This window comes from Streptopelia decaocto (genome assembly GCF_964273445.1).
Source record: "Streptopelia decaocto genome assembly, chromosome: 1".
Taxonomy (NCBI): domain Eukaryota; kingdom Metazoa; phylum Chordata; class Aves; order Columbiformes; family Columbidae; genus Streptopelia; species Streptopelia decaocto.
The window spans coordinates 201,403,519-201,426,815 of record NC_138663.1 but is presented as its reverse complement, the minus strand read 5'-3'; the positions used below and the strand labels follow the sequence as shown (position 1 = coordinate 201,426,815).

The window sequence follows — 23,297 nt, the reverse complement described above, 5'->3', positions numbered from 1 at the left end:
ACAAACACACTTTCTCTCGTGGTTTCTTAGGAGCAGGTAGGAGACCAGCTGATATCTTCTTATACCAGTAGGCAAAGTGGCCAAACCCTTCCTTTCTCTGTGTTAGAAGAGGGTATACTGGTTGTCCAAGAGCTTTTGCTATGTCAGCCTTTGATTGCTTGTTAACCAGGATTTTGGCATTGTACAATGAGGGATCTCATTATTAAATTTACTGTCTATTTTCTGAACTTGAATGAATTTATTTAAAACTGCCACCTAGGTTTTCTTCTTTAGCAAGGGCACCGTCAATGCTGATATCCCTCTCTGTCAATGTTTATACAAGTTCACATCACCAGCAGAAAACAATGATGTTTCTTCTGTTACTTTGCCAGCACAGAACTGGCTACGGCATTAGGGCACTTTAAAAAGCTGTCTTTTCATGTCCCCCTCAAATTTATTGGGATAAAGGACTGAGTTGTTGAGCAGGGTTCAGGGAACAATGCCCAAGTTCAAGTTTCTGTTTTCATTTTATGCACAACGTTGATTTTTCTAAGGGTGGAACATTTTTTATATGCTGAACGCATTTGTGTAGTACAGCCAAATCAAAATACCTGTGATGTTTCATTGATCATATTCCTGAGATCCTCTGCTTGCTGTTTTTCTGCAGGAGTTATCTACACAGCAGATATTCTTGACCGGGAGACGACCAAATCATATTGGTTGACAGTGTATGCGACTGATCATGGTGTTGTCCCACTCTACACTACCATTGAAGTCTACATTGAAGTGGAGGATGTGAATGACAACGCCCCCCTCACCTCTGAACCCATCTATTACCCAACCGTCATGGAAAACTCCCCGAAGGATGTATCTGTCATTCAGATCCAAGCCCAGGACCCCGACTCCAGCACTAATGAAAAACTGACTTACCGGATTACAAGTGGAAATCCCCAGAACTTCTTTGTAATCAACCCCAAAACAGGTAACAAAATCCTGCTGCCTTACGGTGGTGGGAACATGCAATTTAAATATTTATCAGCCTGTTGCCCTTTAGTATCCGCTGGTGTTGCATTGCTTTCGAAATCTCTGTTTTCTGGTTAGTTATGTGTCTAAAGCACCTTGTATGTGTCCAAATCATCCTCTTTTGAACGGGTACATGAGCACACTGGCAGATGACGTGCTGCAGATGTGCTGCTGCAGCAATTACATTTCTGTAGGTCACTGAATAGCTTCTGACTGTTGCATCTTTCTTGTGCCTATAGGAATGAGACTTTGCTACACTGAGTCTGCAGAGCAGTGCTAGGAAGCAGGTTCAAGTTGTTGCAATTTGCAGAGCAGTGTCTTGTCCTTTGTAAGCCAGCATATCACCACTGATGTGAGTGGCATGACAGTGGTCCAGCACATGTAATTAGGCTCCACATTACAGTAGCTGGATGTAGTTCTACAGCTTGTTTTATGCAAAAAGACAGTTCAGCTGATATCACAGTCCCTCTGGCCTTTACAGGAAATCTGTGTGTTTTCACTGATTTGTGACAACTGGGGATGTAGCCTATGGGTGCAGTGTCACAGATGTAGTGGTGGTTTTAAGCTGCTGTTGGCTGGCAATGGAGAATTGCTCCTGTGCAGACCGGCTCTGTGTATCTCTGTGCACTCAGTGCCTTTGCTGAATCAGGTGTCCCCAGCGCCTGGTTGATGAAGAAATCGCCCCAGGAGACATAGCCAGAGGTTGTGGTACTTACCTGTGCGTGGCCACAGGTGGTCCCTTGCTTATTATCTGACTGATGAGGACCCTCCAGCATGGTCTGGAGCTGGAGAGTTGGGGGCTCTTTTGCTGCAATAAGCTGATCTTTATCGAAGCAATTCAGAGGATTCACACAGATCTCACTATAGTTGTGATGCTCCTGTTTGCGTTCTGTGGTTTTGATTAAAAAAAAAGAAGAAAAAAAAGTTTATGTATGTCTGCTGCAAATTTCTAAACAGCTAGAAAATCAGAAGGAATAGACCTGAGAAGGAATATTTTTGATTTGGTGTAGGAAAATGATGATCACTAAATGGGTTTTCAGCACTTGGCTGGGCAATCCTGTTGCAGTGTGTAGCATAAGAAGGGGTCAGGATCTTTTCAGGCATAAGCCCAGGTGAAGAATCATGGAGCATGTTCAATCTGGCAGGCCCTAAGGCACATATCTCACTTATTTTTAACACCTGAAATGGCCAAAGATGGTTCTTCCATCTGCATCCCCTTCTCCCCCTCCCCATCCCATAAATCCCATCTGGGCAGAGCGGCAGAGTTGGGACTCCGCAGTGTTCAATGTTTGTGCTTCCCTCCCGTCGGCTCCTCCGTCAGAGCATCCTGCTCAGCACAGCTCCACTTATCCACACGGTGGTCAGGGTGCCTTGTCCCAAGAGGGAGATTTGTCATTGTGAACACAAGTTTTTCATCCTCCCTTGGAAAGTATCGACATGTGGTGAGCTCTGCCTGTCTGGCCTCGACAACAGGAGGCTTTCTCCCAATGGGATGGTGAAGTCTGAAGAATAAAAGCATAATGGATTTTCCTATAGGGTGCCCCTGGGTGTCTCTGGCCAGGCTCCTTTCAGACATCTCCCTACAGGGCACTAGTTCCTCCAGACAACAATTTACACTCTGGCTGTTTTGTACAGGCAACTTCTGCACACCCAGAAGACATTTGTTGTGTGCTGGCCCCGTGTGCTCACTGGGATTCAGCACAGCAATAAATCACGTAGCACTTTGCACAGCAGCCCTAAATGCAACAGCATGCTGTATAATCAAGATGAAAAGGTTTAACGTGAACCCAAATATGCGGTGATTGCCGTGTACGTGGGTTGAGTGAGCGTGCTCCTGCCGTCAGGGGAGAGCAGTCATTTGTGAGAAAGGGGAGCTTTTATTTTCCATGTCACTTTGGAGGTTTTCACAGTGCCAACAAACTGACATCTCGCTCCTGTGACTAATCAGGTGCTGAGAAGCAACGTGAAGCAGCATCCCACGTTTTCTACATCCTTTCCTGGGAAGCGGCAGAAGTTGGCCTAGCTCGGGATGGGGAGCTGACTGCAGTGTGTGGATGCTCTTGGGGTACTAAGAAATTTATGGGCTTAGCTAATGTGCTCAGGGTTAAACCTTTCGCTGGATTTGCAGCCAAAAGTAAGTATCCCCTAAGTCCAGATTATCCAGAGGCTCAGGAAAACAGGTGGGAGAGAGGAGTTTTGCTTCCTCCACTGTGAAGAAACATGGATCAAGGTTCACAGATCACTTTCTGAGATCACCTGGCTATATTGCAGCAAGAAATCTCCCACCGTTGATGGAGAATAGGGCATTACGAGCCTTGGCCTTCTGTGCCCCGTTCCTTATTTTTAGGAACTGATGCTTCATACTGGCAAAGTCAGGTTTGTTAGAAAGTGCAGAGAGTGCACAGGGCATGTCATAGCTTATGGTGTGCATTTGGTGGGGGGTGAGTGGCTTTTCAGACATTTCTGCCTTGACTCTAGAAAATTTGGTTATTTGAAGCCTGGGCAAGGTGGGTAATGCTGTCTTCTTCTTGGATGGTCCTTGCCATCACATAGAGGGATGTTGCACCCTGCTCAGGCCGTATTCCCCTCTGATTTCACACAGTTCCATGCTCTTCAGTGATCACAGGAGCTCAGCAATGACTGTGTGTGCCTTCCTCTGGAACTCACTTTCAGCCCCTTTATAGCTCATGCAGGTCATGCAGATTGCTGGAGGCACATGTACCATTGTGTGTTACCATCTGATCAAGGCCGGAGTCCAGGTTTTGTTCCCCGTTCCAATACAGGACAAGAACTTCCACCAAATCTTACAGATCCTAATTGTTTGGATAGTGGAAGGAAATGATACTCCTTGTGTGCCATGTCTGTAGGTAGAAGAAACCTTTTAGTCGACAACCTGTCACTTCCTACATTTTTGTGGACTGACACAGCTCTGGGCGGCTATTTTAGGTGCTGTCAAACAGCAAACACATCACATGCGTTTGGATCTGTCTGAAGGTGCAGTCTTCAGACCTTTCAGGATTATCACCTGCAATTTGCTCTACAGGTTTTGGAGAGAGGGAGAGTTGCTCCTGCAGGAGCCAAGGGCTGCTAAAAAGCTGCGGAGAGGAAGGCTTTGGCACCAAAATCACCTTTGGCAGCCGGTGCTCTCGACGGGATCTGGCTCTGCTGCACGAGTACATGGGGGTGACAGGGACTCTCCCCTGTGGGTTTGGGGTATGTCAGGGTGCTCAGGAGGGGAGTCCAGGGACACGAGCAGCCCTCCTGCGTGTGGAAAGGCAGCGTGGGCGACCTCCCATGAAGGTCTGTGTTTTCTCACCTTGGTTATTTTTTTCTAAAATACAGCCGATCATCAGTTTGCACCTCAGCCCGCACTTTTATCCTGTGAGCTGATATTCATAGGTACAAGCACTAAGTGAATAATGTAGCACATGAGCATGTGTGAAACCATAAATCATCCACGCTCGAGAACAAGGCAGCCTTGTTCTGCAAACTGGTGGGGACGGCTGCCTGAGCTTAGCAGGTCCAAGAGGGAAGCCTTAGATTTTTCTTTATTTTCAGAGGGCAACAGGTATTGTGAGGCACAGTTTTGCGAGGGGGGTGCCTCACCTGTTTTCCAAATAGCTGAAGTGACTCCCCAGGTTACATGACCACAGGGAAAAACATCCTCCTGCGCTTTGCTTGGGGTCTGCTTGGGGTGGCTGCGGCACCCCTTTGGGCTTGGACTTGCTTTGGTGGAGCACAGGGTCACAGGGCTATGATCTTTGAGGGTTGGCATGAGATGGGGATGAGGGAGAGGAGGAGAAGAGAAGGAGAAGGAGAAGGAAGGAGAAGGAAGGAGAAGGAAGGAGAAGGAAGGAGAAGGAAGGAGAAGGAAGGCAGAGCTTCTGGCGGAGCAAGCCAAGCCCAAGGGGCTGCCACAGCCACCCCAAACCGAGTGAGTTATTTTAGGGTGAGAGGCATGTGGAAGAAGGTAAATAAAACAGATGATGGAGTTAATAAAGAAAAAGAGATTGATTAGGGCTGTAAATTCTTATTTTTATTTCATATATATGGGTGTTAATTTCACAGCACAGCACCGGGGTAATTTACTGCGTTGATTTATTACTTTTCCGTGCTCTGAAGAAAACAATGAATTTTAATGCAAACCATTACATTATTTTGTTTAGTGTTCCACATATATTGGACAAACCCAATAAACTTCTCTTCAGTCTTACGTAGATTAGTTTGAGAGATGTTTTAACTAACACGCCAACAGACCAAATTTCACTCTTGTGCACGCTTATGTTAATGAATTTACTCTAGAATTATGCTGCTGTGTCTGAAAACTTTGGTTACACCTTGCTTAGTCTCTGCAGGCACTGTTCAAAAAGAGGCAGACCCTCGGCATTCCCAAAATAGTATTTTCTGCAGTATTTAAGGCAGACTGCACTAGTGGGTTTTGAAATAGTGTATGTAGGCCAGTCCATCTTTCCAGAGCAGCACTTCTGCTTCTTGAAGTTATCTCTGAACTGTCACATGCACCTTGATTTGGAAAGAGACTGGATATTTTCACACTGAATTATAGTTAATATTTATATAGGCTACTATAGGGTTAGTGAGTGTCAGGATTTAATTGATATGAATGCTGCTTTTCTCAGTAGGCCAAGCTTTGCTTTCTTGTGCGCTCACTGAGCCATTCGGTCAGCACAAGATCCTGCTGGGGCCAGATGACACTTCTCCTCTGCCGTACTAAAACACCCTCCTGACATGCAGACTGATTTTTATTGATGTTTTTGTTTGGTTTGTCCCAAGAAATCCCCACACATGTTTTTTTGCTCCACAGACTGAGACACCAGAAGGTTGCCAGCAGTGTAAATGTTGGCTACGCAGTGCCCCTTCTCAGCCTCAAAATAAGGGTATGCCAGAGAGGAGAGAGAAGAAATAGTGGTTTATATGTTCAGGAGAGCACACTTGGGACTCTGCAGTAAACTCCTGTTCTGCAAGGCCCATGTTTGTCACGGGTTTTTTTGTTCCAACAGAGAAAGAAGGACACTTAAATACTGCAGATTTTTTCAGTTCTGCTGGAATTTTTGGGTAGGTATCTCAGGGGGACACAGCTTGCTCTGGGAGGCAAACATAAGTGATCTTAATATTTCAGTTAGTATCATTCCTGCTGTACAGTGGGTGATGCAAAAAGCCATATGGACAACAAATGGAAGTGAAGGTAACTTAGTCCCTACTACAGCCTGTTACATCTTTCAGGTTTAAACCCTAGTTGCATTGAGTGGGGAGAAAGACTAACATATGTTGATTCTGTAAAGCAAGGGGCCTTCAAAACCTTCCACCATAAAATAATTAAAGGTAAATGCCAGACCTTTTGAAAAGATGAAACAAAGTTATGTTTTGATGACATTCTTAAGGGACTTTGGATCAACAATACCAAGCTAAACTTAGTACTGCTTGGGTCCATTTGTCACTCTGTTCTTACAAGATGCATTTAATGCTACTTTTTCTTTTCTAAAAAAAAAAGTCTGTTCTTCAAGAATGGGCAACTTTCTGTGTTCATTGGCCAACGATTCTCCGAGCTCCTACCCCGTCTTGAAGGGTCGGCTATATTGCTGGGGGACCTGCCTGACACTGGGGTTGATGCTGTTCATGCTACTAAACTCTTAACAAATACTTTTATAACTCTTTTATAAATTAAGGCTTTACATTTTTTGTTTCTTTGGATTGTGTAGTATAGCCTGCCGTCTCCCTCCAGTGTGCATTTTTGGTGCTATAGTAACCAAATTGGGAAATGCATGTGTTGAATGTTGAGGGTGTTGCAGATCACCTCGCTCCCAGCTGGAGGTTCCTTCTGAAGGGCTCCTGGTGGCATCTCCTGCATCTGTGTTGGCCATGGAGCCCCATTTGGCAACTCGGTGTGCAGTGGAAACCAGCTATACAGATCATGTCATATTCACTGACCTTCATCCTGCAAGTGTTCCTGAAGTTCAACTGACCCATCCAAGACCACAGAAGACCTTGCAGAGGATCAAACCATTGATTGTAGGGCTCTTCAATCAAAGGTGAATTTGAGGATTTGCTCTCCCTCCCTTCTGTGATCTCTAACACTGTACAAATGTTGAGTTCACCAACAGTTTCAGAGTCCAGCCCAGTGTAGCCATCACTGATCTGTAACTATCCATAACTAAAACAGATTTTTACAGTATAATTCCCATAGCACATTAGCTGGCTTCCACTTTCAGTAATTTATGTTATATCAACACATGCTAAATTATCTACTCTCTTTTCTTTCACTTCTCAGTACTATTTAAAAGTGTGGCTCTTAATGAGTTCTTTATAATATGCTCGCTGTTAAAAATCGAGCTTCTTAGCATTTTAAAAGCTTTAATTTCTGCTTTGGGATGGCTCATTCTCTACTAGACACCTTATTTCCAGTGGATTGAGCCCAGTGTTAGCAGCTAGCAAATCAAAGGGCCATGGATATTGGAGCTATGGGCTTAATCACAGTGGGACCTAAAAGCCTGCTAGGAACTGTACAGCATGTTAGACAAAGTTCCTGCCTCAAGGAACCTGTCATAATAATAATAATAGTAATAACTGAGAAAAAGGAAAGAAAAAGAAAAACCAACAGGGGGAAAAGGATGTAAATCATCAAGTCCATCTGCTTGCCGGTACACGTTTGTTCCCTGGAGCAAATTTTCAATTAACTCCTGAGCCGTAGCCTGGCAGTGACACAGACTCTTCTTTGGACTCTGAGTCACCTACCTCCCTGTTTTAATTTTTTTTAATAAGTGGAAATGTTTTCTTACTTCATGTTGTTGTCCTGGAAATTAATTCACAGTAGATAGTTTGCAGATCAGATAGACTCTGGAAATGAAAGCTATTGATTTTTCAGGCATCTCAACATTAATACACATCCATGCACAGTCATGTATTTATAGGCATATAAAAACTAAGAGTAGCATCACTCCTGAAATGGAATGATGAAGAGAAATATAAAACCCTTTTAGATTAAATAAGCATAATCTAGTGGCCAGACCACTGATTCTACTGAAAATAAGAAAATTTGGGCTCAGCCAGCCCATCTCTTCCCTCCTCCCTGGCTGCAATTCTCTCCTTACTGTGTTATCTGTGAAGGGGATAAAGGTGTGAGCTGTGTCACCTTAGTTGAAGCTACAGTAATGCTGCTTTTAATAAAATAATAAATCCAGCTTTATAATCTGCCCTGAACAGAACTGATCTCTGCTAGCAGTGGGTTTTTATTCATGAAGCACTGAATACAGTTGAGATTGCTGGATGTCTCTGGTATCAAGTGCCTCTTTTAAAATGGCATTTACAGATAGAATACTGCTCATAAATGCCATTTCTTTGTAATCAGCAGATTTAAACATGGCTTATGGAAATTTCCATCTTTCTTAAATTTTCACAATGACCTTTTTTGTCCTCTTTCACAGTAAGAAGCATCAGGAGTATCCCCATTGCCTTCACTGGACCGTTGTGTCCCCACTTCTTCAATGCAACGTCAGTTTTTAACCTGAACTCCCCTTTTTCTCCAGTAGTGATGTTGGTCTGAAAGGCAGCGGCGTGGTGATGGCCTGTGAGTCAGTGTTTGCTGGTGGAGAAGGTTACTGCCTGATAATCAAGAAGTGACCTCCTGTCCTGCCCCAGCACCTGCTCTGGAACAGGAAGAATTTTACCACTAATCCCATAAATCTACATTGTTTTACATTACAGCAATCATTTGGGTTTTTTTTCAAAAGCATTAGCAGAGCAGGTCTTCTGTCTGATTCAGAAATAACTTTGGGTACGAGCTTAGCTTTGAAACTAATTTTTCTACCTTGTCTGGCTGTCCAGTTTCTCTATTCATAAATTTCCAGAAGCCACGACTAGTCAGAACTGGTCAAGGAACCACCTACCTTTTTCATATGCTGTACTATTCCTTCGCTAATTTAAAATTAGGGCTGTTGCATTCACTTCCAGGTAGCCAAGTACTCTTGACAGAATTATTATCAATGACAGAAGCATAATTGAGATGATTGGATGAAACCATGTACCACGAGTACTGAGTCACAGCCCCATTAAATGTATGCATAATGCATATGCTATGGATACTTGTCATATCCTGCCATACATTATTATGATAATAGCAGTGAATGCTCCTGCATCACAGTAATTGCTAGTGGTCCAAGCCTGAACCCTGGCAGGATGCATTAGGTTGGTGAGTTAGGGATGCTGAGTTGTGGAGCCCGTGACCCTGGTGTTTGTGCAGAGCTGTGGAGAGGGAGGAAAATAAAGACGTGATGTCAGCCCAGATGAGGTGAAGGTTTGGGGCAGGGGAGGAGGGTTTTTTGGTTTTTGTTTGTTTGTTTGTGGGGTTTTTTTATGTGTGTGTGTTGTGTGGGGGTTTTTTCTCTTTATTTCCTACTGGTTTTTAGTCAATCAAGTAGCTTGCTTTTGGCTTTTGCTCACCCATCAGAGGCTCTGTCATGTTGAACCGTGCCAGTCCCAAGCAGACAATATTGAATCAGCATTTTTCTCTTTTGCTTAGTTGCAATGGATACACTCACATTGTCATCTTAGGACAGGCACTTTTAGAGGCTTGAGTGGTGTATCTGCTCCTTATTGTATGAGCACTTTCTAATATCTTTCTAATATAACTTTATGGATTGGAAATTATAGGCAAAGATTGTCACTATTGTGCATTGATATCTGATGCTTGGTACTTAGCAAAGAAAGGTGGAGAAATTCCCTGTCTGGGAGAATGAGTTTGACCTGTGTTACATGTGAATATTAAAAACTAAACAAGCAAATAACCAAACCAAACACCAACCAAACCCACAAACAAACAAACAAAAACCTGGGAAATGAGAATAAGAGGAGAAGGCAACAATACAGACAAGTGTGGTTGCATAAGGCATCATGGTGTCAGTAATCAACTATTAATTCTTCTCTGTCTCCCATCACATAGGAGGCGGTGTCAGCACCTACTGAACTGCCAAAGCATCATCACCTTGCAGTGCAGCTAAACTAGTCTGTTCAGAAATTAAGATTAACATCAGATTTGTGTTATCTTTCCTCTTTTCTCTCTGACTCTCCATCTCCATCAGAGTTATGCTGTTATAACCAAAGATAATTATTTTCTGTTAAATTACTCTCCCCTCTCTTTGCCCTTTCCCTTTATGTTAATGAGAGAGCTTTTCTCTCCCTGGGAAGATTGACACAACTTCTTTAGAAGCTCGTAGTGCTGTTGCCAGTTAAGTACGTGACCTTATCTGTATAATTGTACAGATCGTGCCGCCATATGTCTAGATGCACAGAGCTTAATTTAACAGGAAACGTATATGTATAAAAATAAAGCAGTATCTGGGGGTTAAATATCAAAAGACCCCCCTAATCGCAGCTTGCATGTTATACAAAACTTTCTGCAGAGCTCTAAGAGCTCTGAAGTTAAATCGTAAAAAGCATTTTTCTACAAGGGAAACTGTTCTTGTAGGGAACAGTTTCTACAGTTTCTACAAGGGAAACTGTTTTTACTTTGATTATCATGTGGATTGTGCTGTGCCTGTACTTCCTCACTGTTGTACTCAGGTGGTTTCTCCTCCTGTGGTAGCTGAGTCCTTCACACTGCATGGTAAGGTAGAGCAGCACCATTTTTTCTCTTTTAGTAGCAGGGAACTGAGGCAAAGGAAGTGGGTAACTCATCCTATGCCATAATAAAGATTTGGTCTTAATTTGCCTTCAGAACCACTGGCCATGCGTAATGCAAAGCCTTACTGGTATGCGTCCCGTCCAAAGTGCCCTGCTGAACCGTGAGTGCAAACCTGACCTGGCGCCAGCATTCTCCACCACACACACAGAAGTTATCTGGGCTCGTGGGAGCCCCAGTAACACCTATTTCCTATCCTATTTCCTATCCTCTTTCCAATTACCCCACCATTTCCCATCCCTGCCTTTCAGCCCTTCCTCACCTTGCTTTCTCTCTTGCCCAAAGGCAAGCCTAAGTTCCATGCAGGCAAGGAAGGATTCCAGTAGCCACAGAGGCAAGGAGACGTGAATGGCTCAGGTGGAGCCTCCTGGGCATGTAAGGGCAGAACTGACTCGTGTCTCTTGGGTGGGTGCTCTCCATCAGCCCAATGCAGGTACAGCTCTAAGCAGCTTCTCTGATGCTGTTGTGGAGCAAGGAGGCAAACTCAGAATCCTAAAGTCCCAGGCTATTCCCAAATAATCACACTCTTTCTTTCTCAATATTTGGAGGCCTGTATCTAGTGGAGTGCCTCAAGGGTCAGTACTGGGGCCTGTATTATTCAATATATTCATCAGTTACTTGGATGAGGGAATAGAGTGTACTGTCAGCAGGCTTGCTGATGACACCAAGCTGGGAGGAGTGGCTGACACGCCAGAGGCTGTGCTGCCATCCAGAGACCTGGACAGGCTGGAGAGTTGGGCAGGGAAAAATTTAATGAAATATAACAAGGGAAAGCGTACAGTCTTGCATCTGGGCAGGAACAACCCCAGGTTCCAGTATAGGTTGGGAAATTACATATTAGAGAGCAGCATAGGGGAAAGGGACCTGGGGGTCCTGGTGGACAGCAGGATGACCATGAGCCAGCACTGTGCCCTTGTGGCCAGGAAGGCCAATGGCATCCTGGGGTGTATTAGAAGGGGGGTGGTCAGTAGGTCAAGAGAGGTTCTCCTTCCCCTCTACTCTGTCCTGGTGAGACCACACCTGAAATATTGTGTCCAGTTCTGGGCCCCTGAGTTCCAGAAGGACAGGGAACTGCTGGAGAGAGTCCAGCGCAGGGCAACAAAGATGATGTAGGGAGTGGAGCATCTCCCGTATGAGAAAAGGCTGAGGGAGCTGGGGCTCTTTAGCTTGGAGAAGAGGAGACTGAGGGGTGACCTCATTCATGTTTATAAATATATAAAGGGTGAGTGTCACGAGGATGGAGCCAGGCTCTTCTCAGTGACAACCAATGATAGGACAAGGGGTAATGTGTTCAAACTGGAACACCAGAGGTTCCACTTAAAGTTGAGAAGAAACTTCTTCACAGTGAGGGTGACAGACACTGGAGTCTCCTTCTCTGGAGACATTCAAAACCCACCTGGACACCTTCCTGTGTAACCTCATCTGGGTGTTCCTGCTCGGGCAGGGGGATTGGACTGGATGATCTTTTGAGGTCCCTTCCAGTCCCTGACATTCTGTGATTCACTTGCTTGTAGTTATTGTGCAAAAACATGTTTGCTTGTTGCATCCTGTAAATATGAGTCAATGTCATGATCTGCTGTAGGTTTGTTGCCTTCTCAGAGAATTGTTATATTTTGTCAGATGAGTTACGTGCGAGGAATCTGTGCTGCAGAGATCTATTTGTATGGTAATTAGCAAGTAGCTTTTCAGATTTTGAAGGGATTTGGTTTGAAAACTAAGTATTATTTCCTGAACTTTAACTTAACAACAGTGTATGAACAGCAGTGCACATTCACAATTTTGTTAATGTAGCCACAGTGCCCAAAAGATAAATGTAAGTCTGCTCTGCAAGAGAATATTTAGGCTATAATTAATTTTGCTTCCATTCACCATATGCTTGTGTTTTCTGACCTTCGTTTGAATCACAGACACTATGTAATAAAAAGTGTAGTATGAAAAAAGAAAATTGCTTAAAGAAGCACAGGTGCTTACAGTACTACAGCTTCAGCTGAATTATATGGTTTGTTCCACCTGAGAATGTGACCATCTTATATATTATTATGGAAAGATGCTGTCATTGCTTAAAATGTTCAAGTTATTTTTGTTAACGTGAAAACAAGGTGGTTTTTTTTAAGACTGAAGAAACGTCGTAAGTCCATCACTCATATTATTGAGAGAGATCCTTTAGGAGAAGCAACCAGGATGGAGAATTTTCTCTTTTTCCTTATTATTCTGTGTTTGAGGCAGTTCTTGAGATAGGACCTGGCAACATACTGCAAATGACACAAAGAATAATTGTTGCTAAATTTAATGTATTGAGTAGGTGTGAATTTGGTTGATTAAACACAGAATAAACACACACAAGATTACCCAAAGTAGGCACAGGGGTGGAAAAATGTTAGATGGTATTAACAGCTTAGGTATGTGTGATGCTGTAGATATTTTTCAAGTCTATAATTTCTTAGGGAATTTCTCTCGTGCTTTTTGTTTCTTTTTTACAAGACTTAATGTAATCCAAACTGATTAAGGGAATGTTATGTATTAAAGGGAGAAAACTAAAGCAAGCACATGACCAGAATTAATTCTAGACTAGTCTACTGGGGCGAACTGCAGCTTTGACTCAATCAGATGCACATGACCTGAATTTGTATGTGTGGAAACCCCTGGGTTTGAGTTGGGTTGGCTTGCTGAGGACAGAGTCCTTTTCTGAGCGATGCACAGCCCCGTGTAGGAGCAGGATTTAGATATACTCATTGTCCTTCTCTGGTCAGATGGGTGGAGGGTCTTCATCCTCTGCTTTTGTTCATCCTTTCTTCCTGCATGTTGAGGCGGGAGGATCTCAAGGGTTTTTATACATTCAGCCTGCAGGAAGAGCCTTCCTCCCCAGCAATAAAACTTATGTTTCTACTTTCTGCTTGGAATCATTGTGCAGAATAGCCGAGGTTTTACAGACACCCTGCAAGGCACCAGCCGGCCTCCTTACCTGGCTGCTTTGTTAACAGAAGTGCGGCACTGAGAAGGTAATAAAAAATTTAATGGGAAAACAAAAATGTCAGAGAAGGGGACGCTACTGTGTGGAGAGAGGTCATTTTTGCTTATAAACAAACATGAGGAAAACAGATGAAAACATGGAGAAAACCACATGTATTGTGTTGAACTTACTGTGTAAAATGGTTGTATCACACAGAAGATAACTCTTGTGTTCAAGACTGTTTCACACATATATGATCTGTACATGGACTTGGTTTCTGCCATCGTGAATGCTCCCCCTTACCTCTGATAGTGCCTTCAGGTAAAAAACAAACAAACAAACTCAAAAACATATCCTCAAGATTACCTTAATTCTTTCACATTGAATGCTGCAAGAAAAGGAAAAGGGATTGCAGATTTTTTTTTTTTTCATTTAGTAATTAAAAATAATTCAGAACTAAGAAGTCAGTGCCTGAGAACAAAAGTTGTGCTGCCCTTTGGTAAGCTGAAACGGTGACTTATTTTTTTAATATTTATTTGCAATATTGTGGTGCCTTTGTAGCTGCAGTCGTGAGGCGGCACCCTGCTGTGCTTGGCAGGATAAATGGAGTAAAAGATGGTCGCTGCACCAAAAAGCTCGCAGTTTAAGGGGAGCTTGAGACAACAGATGGGAAAAAGCAGATGGGGATGCGGCAGAAAAAACAAGGCGGTATCGATCAGCGCTAAGTTTGTTCCTGCGCACGCTTGGTGTGAGAAGAAGTGGAGATGAGGCTTTTAAACCTGAGGAGCAGGCAGTTTGGTCCCTCACTGTCATGGTGCTGCCGTGACTCTCTGTGCCATGGGCTTTGTGCTGGGGCTGCAGCTCCCAGCGTCTTATGGAGCTGGAAGGGAGGAGGTGCAAGGGATTTTCCCCAAATTGTGTATAGAATAAATACATCCTGCTTCTATATCTACAGATAGATTTCTCTACCCCTCTTTGACACAGAATCATAGAATAGTTTGGGTTGGAAAGGACCTTCAAAGCTTATCTAGTCCAATCCCATGCCATGAGCATGGACATCTTCATCCAGATCAGGTTGCTCAGAGCCCCGCCCAGCCTGGCCTGGGATGTCTCCAGGGATGGGGAATCTACCACCTCTCTGGGCAAGCTGGGCCAGTGTAAAAAATTTCATCCTTACATCTAGTCTAAATCTCCCCTCTTTTAGTTTAAAATCATTACCCCTTGTCCTGTCACAGCAGACCCTGCTAAAAAGTCTGGCCCCAACTTTCTTACAGGCCCCTTTTAAGTACTAAAAGGCCACAATAAGATCTCCCCAGAGCCTTCTCTTCTCCAGGCTGAACAACCCCAGCTCTCTCAGCCTGTCCTCCCAGCAGAGCTGTTCCAGCCTCTGATCATTTCTGTGGCTCCTCTGGCCCCTCTCCAACAGGTCCATGTCTTTCCTGCACTGAGGGCTCCAGAGCTGGACACGGGACTCCAGGTGGGGTCTCACCAGAGCGGAGCAGAGGGGCAGAATCACCTCCCTCCACCTGCTGGCCACGCTCCTTCTGATGCAGCCCAAGATACAATTTGCCTTTTGGGCTGCAAGCGCACATTGCCAGCTCATGTCCGATCTTTCATCCACCAGTACCCCCAAGTCCTTCTTGGCAGGGCTGCTCTCAATCCCTTCATGCCCCAGCCTGTATTGATACCATGGGTTGCCCTGACCCAGGTGCAGGACCTTGCACTTGGCCTTGTTGAACCTCATGAAGTTTGCATGGGCCCAGTTCTTGAGCTTGTCCATGTCTCTCTGGCTGGCATCCCATCCCTCAGATGTGTCATCTGCACCACTCAGCTTGGTGTCATCCACAAACTTGCTGAGGCTGCACTCAATCCCACACTCTGTGTTGTTGATGAAGATATTAAACAATGCTGGTCCCAGTATTGGACCCCTGAGGGACACCACTTGTTACCAGTGTCCATCCAGACATTGTGTCACCACCACTCTCTAAATGTGACCATCCTGCCAATTCCTCATCCACCGAACAGTCCAGCCATCAAATCCATATCTCTCCAATTTAGAGAGAAGGATATTGTGGGGAACCGTGTCACAGGCTTTACAGAAGCCCAGATAGAGGCCATCCGTAGCCCTTCCTTTGTCCAGTGTTATGCTCCTGAAAGTCAAATTCCTTTATATTCTGGAAGAGCTGACTATTCTCCTCACCATAGTTTAAAAATAAAACATCTAATGGAGCATCCCCATCCCTTCTTCCTACACTGTAGCTCAAGGGGTTTTGTAGAGGGGACTTAGAGAGAGACTTGTTGCCTCTAGGATCCAGGAGGGCATCTGATACCCAGTGTTTCATTGATAACATGTACCAGAGTTAGGATCCTAAATCAGCTGCCTCTCTGTGTAGGCAGTGGGACTCACTGTTAAATTATGAATTCAGACATTTAGAGCAGACTTTCATTTCTATTCAGGCATGTCTGAATCCTGTGTCAAGCCATCTACTTAAAATAATCACATCACGGGGGTTCTCAATGGCCTTTTTTAAAACGTAAAATTTGCACTAGCTTATGATGAGGAGCTCAGTCTGTGTAATTTGTCACAAAAAATTTAAGAGGTGATGCCTTCATAGTTTGTATGTGCCTACACAGGGACAGGGTTTCTGAACGAAGTTTTCTTTTATATAACAGATAAAAGGTTTAAAAGTCAGTGGAAGGTGAACTTAGAGAAATTCAGACTAAAAATAATCTTGTTTTTCTGGCTCAAGGTAATTTTAGCTGTAAAGGTCCTATTCCAAAGTTGTGGTCCAGACACAGGAGCTTAGCGGTGAAATTCCCTGGCCATTATTATCCAGGAGCTCAAAATAGATGATCTGATCTGGATTGAAAATGTATGAATGCATAACAAACCATATTTAAGCCAGAAATGACCATAGCAGTAGAGGGGCTTTGTGGCACAGCTCTGCTTTGCACAGAAAGCTGGGAGGAAAGGCCATATCTCTGCTGGGAATGGATAATGTATATTCATATGTTGTGATTTCCCATGTTTTCGTGCTCTGGGCTTCTTGAATTCCATTATTGCTGTGCAATGTTATAAATAAATCAACAAAAGAAAAAATTTGTTATATATATTCCTGTGGTGATTCTAACAGGACAGAAATAAGAAAATGTTAACACTGACTTGCCTCACCTAAGAAACATGATTTTCTTGTTCCAACACAGCTGAAACATTTTCAGACCACATTCCTTTTAAATCACTCTCTCTCACTGATAGCAGAGTGTAATGGAGCTTCTCAGACACTTCTTGTTACAAATTTCTGGATTAAAAAGTTTCCTATCTGTTACAGAACAGCAATAAGCACGTTCAGTGAGGTGTGGGGTAGGAGTGACTTGTTCCATTTCTGGGGCATGTAATATTTTATCATCTTGAAGGCTTCCTGCAATTTGGTACGCTGAGAGAAATTAATTTGACTGTTTACAATATTTAATTTTCAATAATTATTCAAGCATATATAACTACAGATATTTACAGTATGTAGTAAACAGATGGATTAGCAATTGTGCATGTAATTAGAAATTATACTTAAAATACAAAGGTGCATTTGAATATTCAGTTGCCTTTAAAAGGAAAAAAAAGGTATAAATGCAACTCTGAGTGCCTTAGGCATGGTTGACAGAGTCCACAAAGTGCCTTTCCTAAGTGAATCTTTGCTGAAAATATTAGCTGAATTGCAATAGCAAGTTGTGTATATATATATATATATATTTAGAGATAAGACAGATAAGACTAAGTTGTTCCAATTTGGTAGTATTTTCCATGCTTGCGTGGCTTTAGAATCTCCCCAGGGTCACTTTTCCCACCCTGCAAGCAGAGACATCCCGTCTCCATCACTGCATCCATCCTGTCCATGGTGTGAAACGGGGCAGCTCCCACCTGGCACCAGGTCCTCAGCTCTGCCTCTCCGAGGGGTCCACTTGAGTCGTGACACTTGAGAAATGGTTTTGTTAGGACAAGATAAATCTTTCCCAGAAATAGTGGAACTGTCAGGATGTCAAAGTACCATAAATGAATAACAGCCCGATCTTACTACTTTAGAGTTTATCCTTTCCCCACCTTGAATTGTGTTGCAATATTTCATTCCGTTCAGTCAAAATTGGTATGTAGGATAGGTGGCACAGCAACCCTGGGTGAAATCATCAAAAATGCCCGTGAATGATCTTTAGAAGTGACTTTTGAGAATCTGTTTTAGATGCCTTTGAAAATATATACTTCCCAGATTTCTGTGTGGTCTCGTAACGTAGCTCCTGGGTTGAATGCTTTGGTGCTGTGCACTTGGCACTTACACCAGGCTGTTCAGATCTCCATCAGAGCTGGTGTAGAAGAACACCAGCATCATTTTTTTCTGCTGATTTAGTCTTTAAAAACAAAAGCAAAAGAAAAACCAAACCAAACAAAAGAAATAACCAAACAACAAAAAAACAAACACACCCCCCCCCCTTTTTTCTTATGTATACTTTCAAAAGAGTAACTACATTTGTGCTGTAACACCTTTAAGGAGTGAGTTCTATCCTGCTTTGAGTGAAGTCAATGGGATTTCTGCCATTTCTGCAGATGGGTATGGGATTGAACTCTTAGTGATTGTCTGAGTGTGAAATGAGAAAATATATTTAGCTGGGTTCATATGAGACTATTAGGGATAAATTCTCATCTAAGATAATAGTTAGAGCTGATTTCTATGGTCTTCCAGCGTGTTGACCATAAATCATGTCGTAAGTATGAAATACACTTTCCCCCTTATATAACTTCTCCCTTTAAGGGGACAATAATGTAACATAAAAAAGTGGCATTTTTTAATTCTCTGCCCCTCAAAGGTTTAATGCACTTAAAGAATTATTTTAACTTTAGGAAAAAAAAATAATTTAAGATGGTAGTTGTTTTCCTATAGTTGTAATATGATTTTTTATTATTATTACTGTATTACAATTTCACTATTGCAGTACTGTTCTGTTTTTTTATTTGCTAATGGAAGTGATTCCTCTCTGAGAACTCTAAGCATAGCACATGATAGGTCCTCTGATTTTCCTGCTTGTGATGTTTTCTGCTGTAGAGGTGGAAGCAGAGGTTTTGCAGTGTGATAGGATAGTGAATGAACAGGTTCATAGTCTTAAGGTCAGAGGGTTATTAGATCAACTGCTCTGATGCTCTACATAGTTGTAGAAAGTCACCTATTTGCTCTTACACTGAGGTGTCTAACTGGTGTTTGAATAAAGCCTGTATTCCAGTATCTTATTGATTTAAAGGCTATAAGACCCTCTTTTTCCTGACACTCATCTCCTTCAGTCTTTGAAATATCTAGTTAAATCTCCATTTGAATTTGTCTGCCCCTTCTTTCCAGCCGTTGGCTTTGGTTGTACCTTTCTCTGCTGGAATAAAGAGCCCTTTACTCCCTAGTAATTTCTCCCTGTGCAGGTACTTATGTACATTAATCCAATTATTAATTAATTAAACACAGTATAGTTCTTCAATGCAGAGAGGAGAAAGGAAGCACTGTCTTAATTAGTGCCAGATTGTCATTGGCTTATATGGAGGAAAATACAGGCTATTATGCCTTCATAAAGCCATTCATGGTCACAGTCCAACAGTGACCTCCAAAGTCCTTCCTCCCCAAGCCCCCAGCATGAAGGAAAGACCAGGGTCAGGTGCAATTGTAGGGGTCCAAAGTATCTCCAAGGACCTTCCCAACAGGAGCAACAGCAGCTGCTGATGCAGCAGAGAAGACATGCCAAGTTATCATTCACAAAAATTATTGCTTGTGGCTCTGGCTTCTATGGTAAGCTGATAGCTGCTTAATTTCTTTTTGGTGTACAGAGGAAGTGAATGCATATGGCTTAGCCATTCGTCATCCACCATGACTATTCCCCCCTTCCCCAAGGACAAATTACTCCATTGTTTTTTATGGCTAGAGATGAAAGTTTTTTGGCTTGGGGGCGCACTCACCCCATTTAATGCTGCCTTTACTGTCAAAGGCTGAAAAAAATGTTGTTGCATCTAAATGCAAAGCAAGCATTTTAGGGATAAGGTACCTAGACAGATGTGTGCTTTCTGTACTTCACAAAATATATTTAAAGGAAAATATGAAGACCAAAATTCTGATCTTTCCGAAATACTGGACAACGCCCTCAGACACATGGTGTGAACTGTGGGGTTGTCATATGCAGGGACAGGAGTTGGCACGATGATGGTTTTGGGTCCCTTCCAACTCAGGGACATTCTATGATTCTTCGTATGGCAGACACTCCTGTTTGTTTCCCCTTTGTTGCCACTGATTTCAGGTTTGCACACATCACAAGTCCCACTGCTGTGGGTTTATCAGCTCAGGGTTGATGAGGGACATTGTGTAGTGAAGAGGAATGGTCCATTCTGATCCATCGCCGCAGCTCTGCGGTCACACACTGGCCCCCCAAGCACCAGCGCTGAAGTCCAGGCCCTTGCTTGGTTGTCTCCCATCCAGCCGAGGGCTAATGGCACAGAAGCCAGTGTATTAAATCGGGGCAGTTGTGCTTTTGGAAAACGCGGCATCACAGATGAGAGGTTGGCTTTAGGTGATGTGGGAAAGCGGTAGGAGCCATGAGTTTGAACTTGGCTCCTCTGAAATCCAGCTACAACTCTGAACTGCAAGATGTTGCATCACATTTACTCTATAGAGTTGCCAGTTAGCTGGCTTCTGTATTAACAATTCCTCGTTAATGTGAAGTGTGGGGTAACTAAGACCCGGATTCCCTCCTTAGCCCTGCCATAAGGCTCTTGTGCGATCTGGGAATGTCTCTCAGGGTGGGAATATCTGAACCACAAAAAGAAAATACATTTTTGTTGTTTTCCTTTGCCTTCTGTCTTAGGGTAGACTGAACAGATTTTTCCAACTTCAGATCCACAAATATAGCTTTTTTTCTGGGGATTGTTTTCATTTTGTTTCTTGTAAATGAAAGCTGGGTCTCTTGTAATTACAAAAGTCTGAAGACCTGGAACTTCAGCTAAAGTACTGAGCATCAGGAAAGCGGTGATAAATCCTTGACAAGACCTGTACCTGCCTTCAGTGGAGTGAAGTATGTGGTGGCACTTGTGCTTCGCTCCTCGCAATGAAATTCTGTGTCTGAAAGCACGACTTTATGACTGCGAGCAACAGCAGTAATGATCCCCTTCTTCCTTGCAGTGGACTTGTGTGAGTTATTTCATTACTGCCTGTAATGTGCTTTGAGACCTTGGATTGAAGAGCAGAGTGATTATTATGGTAGTTTAATAATATTGTTTAGAAGGATGTAAAATGCTGCAGCACTGGGTTTCACAGGAACGCGATCTGCATTCAGTGTAAGTGCTCTGTCACCAAAGTCAACTCGCAGAGTCAAAGTCACACTTGGCGTTGCTGCTGCTCCATCTCTAGCAGCTCTTGAGGACCTCAATGTGCAGCGTGGTGACCTCCCACCCCCGATGCTGCAGTAGGACACAGCTTCAGGCCTGGTTGCTCTCACCTGTCCTCCGCTTTCGCTGAGGTCTTCGCCTGCTTTTAAGGCTCCCTGGTGCAGGACAAGGTGTTTCACCTCATCTTTGGGGTGGGAGCTGCCACCACTTTGTCTCTTTTGTTCCTTTTCTTGTCCCCCATCTCCCACGACTTCTGGGCATCATGGGGCAAGCACCATGAGAAGTTTCTTGACCCTCTTTTCCCTTTCCTTTCTAGCCCCATCCCAATAACACTTTCAGTAAAGACAAAGGAAGAAGACGTGAAATAATATATATATGTGTGTGTATAAATATATATATTTTGCATCTAGCTTGTTTTTGTCTTCTGCTTGTCTTGGTTCTGGACCATATGTCGTGGTCCACATTTGGGGCCTTTAAAGGCTGTCATTTTATAAAAGATGAAAATAGCAAAGCTCATCTCTTCCACCAAAGAAGTCATATAGGTTTTTTTACCTTAGTTGGTCACAGAAAATAAGAAATGGCAAGAAGCTTTCAGATGTGGCTTTTCAGATTGATTGCTGACTGTATGTGCCGTGCGAGACACATAAATGCAGCTTAATGATAAATTCCAAAGGGCAAGGAAGAATTAGGAGGGAAGTATCTGAAAATACAACATCTTTTCCAGCCAGCTACATGCTATAATATCAGGTTTTGGCTGATTATCATCTAATAACAATTATACATCTTTAACCTTTTTAACCTCCTGTGATTTGGTGCATTAATGAAAAATGTAAAATGGAGCGTGCATCTTTCTGAAGAGGCTACACAGAAAAAAAAAGTGTGTGAGACTTTTCAAAGTTTAATTTACACAGTGTATCTGGTTATTACTGTAGTTGTCTTTCAGAAGACAGTGTCCAGAGGAGGAATATTCTTCTGATGCTACTTAATGATTAGATTTCAAAGCTGAGAGGAACACGGTGCCGGGAATTGGTGGATTTTTGGTTGTTTTTTTGTCTTTTTCCTGTGTGTTAAAAAAATCCTAATTTTTAAAGTACCATTTTAATCACCAGTTCCGACTTTTATCATAATGCCCTTAATATGTGTAGCTGTATTTTTGACAGGTAAACAGACAGTTTCATGCATTTAAGGACAGAGAAAATTAGACATTAATTTCAGCATTGTGGCCTGGTTTTCCTTGTTCTCAGCAAAACAAAGACAAAAAACAAACAAACCCCCAACAAAAATCATCCCCCACACACCAAAAAAAAGCCCCAAACACCAAAAATGTGACAAAAAACCAAAACACAACCAAAAAAGCTATTGCCACATGGGCTGAAAAGTAATCTGCAGTGACTAATCGACTGCAAATATACACCACTTGGGTATTGAAGCAGATCAAATTGCCAGTTATTTTTTAAATCGGGGTCGCAATATTTTTTCTTCAGAGTTGCTCTGGGCTCTATCAAATGCTCGCTATTTAGAAGTCACTAAGGAGGAACACATTCTAGCCATCAAGAAGAGCAGATTGATCCGTTTGAGCTTTTTATATAAAGATGCACAGAGAGGGCTATACATTTTGTTTATTACAATGATCTGCCGAAATGAGGCTGTGCTGTTCTCCTGAGTCTGCAAGTGTTCAGTCTATTCTGCCTCTGCTGCAGCTGTCGGGGTATAAATAGGCTGTGTGGGTTTCTCCAGGAGTCTGTGCTGCAAAGGCTCTTGTAGATCATGTTGTCTCCAGCCTTCTGCAGTTTGGGGATGTTTCCCTGGGGAGGTGTAGCAGGGCCAGGCAGCAGAGCTGGGGTCGATACGTAGCAGCCAAGAGGAACAGGGGCTGAGGAGGTGGAGACCCTCTGCACGAGCAGCAGCCAGAGGTTTGGAGAAGAAACTGTAAAACCCCTTGGCTTTTGCAATGGGTGATGCTCAGCTGCATTCCTCAGCCTCTCCACAGCAGGGACTTGTCTAACAAGGGAGGATCTCTGTGCCAGATCAAGGAATCATAGAATCATTTCAGTTGGAAGAGGCTCTCAGGATCATCAAGTCCAACCATAACCTGACTCTTAACACTAAACCGTGTCCCTAAGATCCTCATCTAAACACCTTTAAAACAGCTCCAGAGATGGTGACTCCACCACGTCCCTGGGCAGCCTGTTCCAATGGCTGACAACCCTTTCTGTGAATAATTTTTTCCTAATATCCAATCTAAACCTCCCCTG

The 23,297-nt window shown here is 43.2% G+C and overlaps 1 protein-coding gene across 4 annotated transcripts in view; it reads left to right on the top strand.

Moving 5' to 3' along the window:
• Nucleotides 1–23,297, top strand: part of FAT3 (FAT atypical cadherin 3) — a gene marked incomplete at its 5' end in the record, with an annotated part of 328,465 nt that overhangs the window by 99,286 nt on the left and 205,882 nt on the right. For all 4 annotated transcript variants that reach the window (XM_082063483.1, XM_082063481.1, XM_082063482.1 and 1 more), the window contains one exon: nt 647–961. In XM_082063483.1, coding sequence (XP_081919609.1) covers nt 647–961 — 315 coding nt within the window. The remainder of the gene's footprint in view (nt 1–646; nt 962–23,297) is intronic.